Source organism: Habropoda laboriosa, unplaced genomic scaffold (genome assembly GCF_001263275.1).
Source record: "Habropoda laboriosa isolate 0110345459 unplaced genomic scaffold, ASM126327v1 scaffold334, whole genome shotgun sequence".
NCBI lineage: Eukaryota > Metazoa > Arthropoda > Insecta > Hymenoptera > Apidae > Habropoda > Habropoda laboriosa.
The window spans coordinates 262,869-270,581 of record NW_017100493.1 but is presented as its reverse complement, the minus strand read 5'-3'; the positions used below and the strand labels follow the sequence as shown (position 1 = coordinate 270,581).

Sequence of the window (7,713 nt, the reverse complement as noted above, 5' to 3'; positions counted from 1 at the left end):
TTCAGAGATGAAATTATTAATATTTTTTCAAACTTATAAACTATTTTTTCTATTGTAAAGAAAATTTTAATACGAACATTTAAAGAGAAGGTATAATACATGTATAATACATTAAAGAAATCATATTAAATCATGTTACAATACAAATTAGTTCATATCATTATATGGTGTGGTTAGAGGTATTTATTAAATAACTCTGGTAAGTAAATGCATTATTACCAATATTATCTTTGATTTCATTGCATAACTGCATAAATAAATGGAGTTTAAATTTATTATATATTCCTCTTTGTGCTACTTAAAGATTCTCCGTTCTAATATTTAGTATGTACTTTTTATTGTTTTAAAATTCTATCTTTTAAGGAAAGGTTAAAATATGAAATAATTTGTATTTAGTATCTCTCAATTTGATACATTATAATTGAAGTCAGAATTAACATTAAAATTTAGTATGAATACAATTTGCACCTGTTGTATCTTGGTCATAATCTGTGTCATTATGAAACAAAATATTCAGGCAATAAAGAAGAAACAGAATAGAATAAATTGACAATTTTGTTATAGAATATAGAATAACAACAGAATTGGATACATTTTATTTTACATTTAAATCTTTAAGCGCTTCATATATGTGCATTGAAACCAATAAATAAGATTTACCATAATATAAAAGCAGTTATCTAAAAATTTTTTAAATCTACTGTTTTTGATATGAAAAAATATTTAAAGGAGTAATACATAAGATACAAATATGCACAAATACACAAATATTATGTCGTACTTTTTCATCTGTATAAATATGGTTTTTATTGTTCAACATAATTTGAAGAAAACATAATTTAAGAAAGTGTTGATTTTGAAATCTTGAAAACCATGACCTGAAAGACTAAAAACTTCTGTATCGCAATATTTATTCAGTTAAAACCTATATCTTCTTCCTTGCATATCTTTCATGTAATAAAAAATAACTGAAGTATGTTGAATTCTAGTTTCAAATTGACAACTACAACTGACAACTTGAAGTAATTAGTAAATCATCGCTGTGTGAAGAAATTTGTAAAAAAAAAATGCAATTACATAACTTCAAAAGCGACGTACCCTACAATGATTATTTTTTAATGTTTACACCTTAAGTTATGACGGTCATCGTAAATTTTTAGAACATCCCACATTTTTGTGAACAGGACATCAAATATAAGCAAAAAAGTATTAAAGTGTAATAGATCCGAAGTGGATATTTATTAAGCTGATAATATTAAGACCACCTCCTTTAGAAACAGTTATTTATTTCTACCAAATTAGTAAATTGTATGATAAAGCCATTGTTATCATGGCACGTCCGAGCCCTCCTGTCTTACACCCGACACATCCTCCGGTGTCACGCGTCGTTAACCAATCCCGAATAAACCGCCTCCTTCGGCTACCTTCGTTAACCATACGTTGGCACGTCCGAGCCCTCCTGTCTTACACCCGACACATCCTCCGGTGTCACGCGTCGTTAACCAATCCCGAATAAACCGCCTCCTTCGGCTACCTTCGTTAACCATACGTTGGCACGTCCGAGCACTCCTGTCTTACACCCGACACATCCTCCGGTGTCACGCGTCGTTAACCAATCCCGAATAAACCGCCTCCTTCGGCTACCTTCGTTAACCATACGTTGGCACGTCCGAGCACTCCTGTCTTACACCCGACACATCCTCCGGTGTCACGCGTCGTTAACCAATCCCGAATAAACCACCTCCTTCGGCTACCTTCGTTAACCATACGTTGGCACGTCCGAGCACTCCTGTCTTACACCCGACACATCCTCCGGTGTCACGCGTCGTTAACCAATCCCGAATAAACCACCTCCTTCGGCTACCTTCGTTAACCATACGTTGGCACGTCCGAGCCCTCCCGTCTTACACCGAACACCTTCATATCCGGTGGCACACGGTGTAAACTATACGCTAGTGGACCATCTCCTTCGGCTACCTTCGTTAACCATACGTTGGCACGTCCGAGCCCTCCTATCTACACCCACGTCTACCGCGAATCGGGAAACACGCGCCTTTATATCAGGACCAAAACCCGAACGACGTCGCAAGGCTGGTGATACCGGTCAAAGTCCGCGAGCACCTGACAGCCTGCCGACGACCGTTCGGAACGCGAGTCGTAAATCCCTATAATAAAAGGGGTGACAGCGGTGGAACAAGCCGTGCACACACCCTTTTTATAACAATTAGAAGAAAAAGGCAAAAATACATTGACTAACGTATGTTTAAAGTAGCAAATTGTTTTCGAAAATTTGTTGAATGTTATATTTCCCTGAAAAGTTGAAATTTAGTTTTTGAGAATGTTTTACTATCATTAGCAGATGTTTTTCCCAATTAAATTATTATATTTTTTATGTAAAAATGTTCAAGAACTTTCCTTAAAACATCCAAGGATCTTTTGTAAGTTGCTCTCGAGTGGAACACTTGATTGGTTAGTAATATTATTATTGAAGAATTGCTTCCAAAATACAAAACAGTTTCATTCTTCTGAGAGTACTATGTACTACGGTTATGTATTATAACCATCCAACTTGCGAACCATCCAGCAATATTCATGCATAGAAAAAAGGAAATGGACCTTTATTATTAAGGGTTTTTGACACAGACATCCATTATAGCTATGTTTGAGAACTTTTAATTAAAATTTTTATGGTACAGTTAACCATTGTTTATATATAAAAATATTTCTATTTAGTAGTATTTGTAAAACACTTGTTAGACTTATTCTGTTTTTGTTTCATATATTTTTGGTTATTTAATATTTTTTATTTTTTTAATTTGTGAAAGAACAATTCGGTTGCATAAAAGTTGGCTGTGGCACACGAAAACTACAGAAATACTTATGAAGAAATTAGCAACATTCCAATTTTTTATTTACAATGCACAGATGTGCACTTAATAGCTATTATTTTTATTTTTACTAATAATTCTTTTGCGTTAGAATATTAAAACTTAAATAGTATATCAACTTTCAGTGATTATAAGCTACTTTCTTATTCTCTATGTGACAAATACTTTTGTTATTTTATATCAACTTCTTTCTTGTTATAACCTCCATTATTACTGTCGATATTGTTATTCTTAATTTAATTTTTTAGCATAATTTAATTATATGTAGTTTAAGAATAATGTAATACGTGGTTTATGTTTTAACCGCTTTTTTATTTACTTAAAATACTAATTTTCATGTTTTTTTGGTATACAAAATTTGTATTAGAGTCTATTTTAATCTAAGTAATCATTTATTTTTTTCAGTATTTCCCTTAGATTAAATATATTGTACACGATATTATAGAAAAATATAACATGTATTTATGAATAATACTGTTTTACTTTTTGCATTGTTTTTTTTGTTTTCTTGTAAGAATTTGTAAGTAATAATAAGAGCACTAAGTTTCTACACATCCATGATCACTATCCTACCTCAATCTTATTTCCAACTAGATTACAGAAAGTGCAGATAATTCTGAGAGTTCTGTTTGATACATGCAACCCTCCTTTAACACGGTTTTGATATAACATGGTGCAAAAATTGCGACACCCCTCCTATAACACGATTTCCATATAACACGACTTAATAATCTTGGATAACCCATATATAGCACGAATTTTTTCATTACACTGTTTCGGTTGAAACCCAGATAGCACACAAGCGTCTTGTGAACGTTCTAAACACGTCGAATAAAATCCTAAAAATATCCAAAAAAACGATTGAACGACGACCAGTGTTACAAATCAAGATGTCTTTGAAACGTGACGCTGCGAAACGTCTTAAAAACGTTTTAAAGACATAATTTTTATATGTTGTTAGAACATACCGACCCATATGTCTTCAAAACGTTCAAACCAAAAATGGACATCTCTAAAACGGCGTGTGCTACCTGGGAATTAACAGTGAATTTCCTTTGCATCATAATAACAGCGTTCTCTCTCCTTCTTCTTTAGCAGCGATTCACAATATGAAGTCTGTGCATCACTGTTCGTAATGAAAACTAATTCAGTAGACAATTTCTTGTTGATAAATTCAAACGAATTAATATAATTGTTTAATAAAGTGACTTTTAACTAGCTTAATTTTTTTTTATTATCGTAATTGGACAGCATTATTATTTTGGGTATACAGGCAATCCTCCTATAACACGGTTTCGATGTAATATGGTACGAATTAACCGTATTATAAGAGGGTTGCCTGTAGTAAACTCTCGGCGAATTTTCTAGTGTCTATCTGAGAGTAAATATTCTGGAAATTGCTCTCAAATGGACACATACTCGAGAATAACTATCGAGAGTAACTAACCTGCGTTTCTCTCAAATGAACACTTAGCTTTAACTGTAGCTTAACAGTAGCTGACAATATAAAATGGCAAATTATAGGAAAATAGTAACATATGCAGAAAAAGACTTTAAAAAATAGATAATCATATTGATAGAAAATTAATCTCACTTGCAAAATGAAAACGAAAAGACAATTTGTAATTAACTATGTCAAGCATTAGACGTCGATGTCCCAAGTAGAACGACATTCAGAAGACTTGTAAATACAAATGTTCGATCGAGAAAAAACCATAATGAAACTATTGCTTTCAAATTAGAACAAACTTTCTTGGTAAAAAAACCCGTAAACAGTGGACAACTAGAGTTTAGGAAATAATTTTATTCTGTGATGAAGTCACTTTTTTGTTATACAGAAATCAAATTTTCAAAGTATGAAGGCATACATCTCAAAAATATTTTACAGAGTGTTCGTTGCTTAAACTATAACACGGTAATAACTGTAATGATAAGGCACTGTATGTTAGTCTAAAATTTAGGAGAATTGGCATTATTTGATACCGATAAATTTAATCCTGTTAAAAATAGTCAAACCTCAGCTTTTTCGGAAAATGCAACATTAAACAAATTTTTAATACCAATTATATTTACATACTACATTACACGTATGTTGCTCCTACTACTGGCACCATTAGTTTTATCGTATAATATATAAATTTTCTAGTGACGAATCACACTTTCCAGTTGGTATGGTTTTATATTTTTGTAAAGTAAATACTCTTTTCTAGATATTACTTCATTTCCTTAAAAATAGCAAAATTGTTACTCAAAAATGTAAAATGAAATACATGGAAAAAATCATAAAATACTATTGCAACTAATTATTATTCTATTTGTTAAAATGTTCGTTATTGTTCAATCAAATTTTTGTGTAAAAAATATAACTTTGAATCTTTACAGGCCTGCCATCTGACCCAGCACAAGTTCAACAACCAATTTTAGTTTGCACAGCACACATTCATTGGGATCCAGAATTTTGCGACGTTAAATTAATTCAAACAATGATGCTCAGTAATGAATTACGTTCCATTTTGGACCAAGCTGGCCAGTCTTTTAGGCCTGGTCACAAGCCTGACTCTTCCAATGTACAGTTATTACTTTGTGGTGACTTCAATTCCCTACCTGATTCTGGTAAAAAACTTCGTTTCATAAGTCATTTTTACACACTCAGTATTCCTTGCTTTAAACACGTTCGCTGCCACCGAAAAATTGATAGCATGCTGGGCAATACATTGTCGGCCGCATATGCTGCGACACTGGCAGCGAACGTGTTAAGGTATTTCATGCACTGTTAACATCGTTACTTCAACATTTTTTAACACAATTATTAAGATTTGAAAATATTAATTTTTTTTTTCGAAGAAAACCCTTTCTGCCAAGTATCAAGCTGGTACCCCTACTACTAGGGTAGTTACAGGGTAAAACGCAATTTACAGTTTAAGCTCCATTTCTCTTGTTCTACTCGATGAAAACTTATGAAAAAAATCACGGATGTGCTACCCAATGGCGTACATGTCTGTGAATTTTTTCAGAATTGTTGACTGCAAAATCGATTTTTAAAAAATTCGGAAAGTTTATAAATGTTGTTTTTGTATTGAAATTATCAAACGACCACGTTTATATTTTTACAGTATTAGTGTCCTGTTATGGATATTAATGTGTAATATTTTCAGATTTTTCGAAGTGGGGGACGGCACCTAGAAAAATCAAAAACCGATGTTCGTTTATATTATTATTTTAATTCTTCGTGTGACCATGTTCATTTTTCTACAGTTTTAGCAGCTTGTTACGGTTATTAATGTATAATTTTTTCAGATTTTTTTGAGGGGTGTACCATACTTAAAAAAATGATAAACTGATATATCCTAACCTTTCGAACGCAGACTGGCATACTCGTATAATCGACATACTTTATTCATTAAATGGTCATTATGTGCATTTCCAAATACTTTCACATGTTTAAGTAAGTCAATACACTTAATTTGGACATATCCCTTTTTTTTTCCTTGGGGGAAATCTTCCGAAGACACCCCATCTCTCCTGGACTGAAGAGGCAAGGTAGTGTGGATTCTTACGGAATTAAACGTTATTTCTGCCTAACCTAACCGTACTATCGAATGCTACGATAATTTATTATTTGTCGCATGCTCGATATATTAAAAAAATTATAAGGCCTGCAGAAATACTTCGTAAAATCTTCGATGCTAAATAGGTAAATTCGGTAATAAGTAATGGTAGTGATGAAGATTAAATTAAACGCAACAGGTCACTAGTGCTGCAAATCAAAATTACAACCGATAAAACCCATCCACTGGGTAAAACCCCATGGGGGTTTTAGTATCGAATAGCATTCGATAGTACGGTTGCCATTTACACACTCGCAGAAATAACGTTTAATTCCGTAAGAATTCACCCTACCTCGCCACTAACTTTCCGAATTTTTTAAAAATCGATTTTGCAGTCAACAATTCTGAAAAAATTCACAGACATGTATGTCATTGGGTAGCATATCCATGATTTTTTTCATAAGTTTTCATTGAGTAGAATAAGAGAAATGGAGCTTAAACTGTAAATTGCGTTTCGCCCTGTAACTACCCTAGTAGTAAGGGTAGCAGCTTGATATTTGGCAGAAAGGGTTTTATTCGAATGGTCTATCGAATGATATGCACCAAGATCGATTCGGTTTGGAGGCACTTTTACCATACTTATTCGGCTAGACCTTTGTTAAAAATACAGTAGCACTAACACAAGAGTTTATATATATATGATTTACAATATAAACATTTAAATAATTATTTTATTGTATGCAATAATTAAAATTAAAAGTAATACAGCCATTGTAAATGCATATGTAATACCTTAATGCAATATGAATACAGGAAATCTTCACATTAATATTGTTTGAAGCAACAAATTTTTTATACATTTTAAGTGAGTAAAAATAATCATTTTTTCTTTCTTCAAAAATAACTTTAAAGTAAGCATTAATTTGTATAAGTTACATTAGCAAAAGTAACTCATAAAATATCTTCCAAAATTATAAAAATAGTTAAAAACAAATTACTGCTTTTTATGTAGTACTATAAAATGTAATTTTATCATTCTTTTCGAAAATCTTACTAACTGAGCATCTAATTTTTTGTAACTAATTCTTTGTTATGTGGTTGTCTCACTTTAGATCATTCTCATTTTGTGATTTATCTAGTAAAATATACAGTACTTAACAATAAAATCTATGATATTCTGTTTAAAAAGAAATTATTTTTAAATAACTTTCAAAATTGATTATACATAAACGAATAATAAAAATGTAATTTTTTTATTATTATTTTCCATACGATAC

General features: G+C 31.9%; 1 protein-coding gene across 1 annotated transcript in view; it reads left to right on the top strand.

The window, feature by feature from the left end:
• Positions 1-7,713, top strand: part of LOC108576084 (CCR4-NOT transcription complex subunit 6-like) — a 22,170-nt gene that overhangs the window by 13,599 nt on the left and 858 nt on the right. The window contains exons 3-4 of the mRNA XM_017939005.1: positions 2,431-2,442; positions 5,289-5,501. Of these exons, the coding sequence (XP_017794494.1) occupies positions 2,431-2,442; positions 5,289-5,501 (225 nt within the window). The remainder of the gene's footprint in view (positions 1-2,430; positions 2,443-5,288; positions 5,502-7,713) is intronic.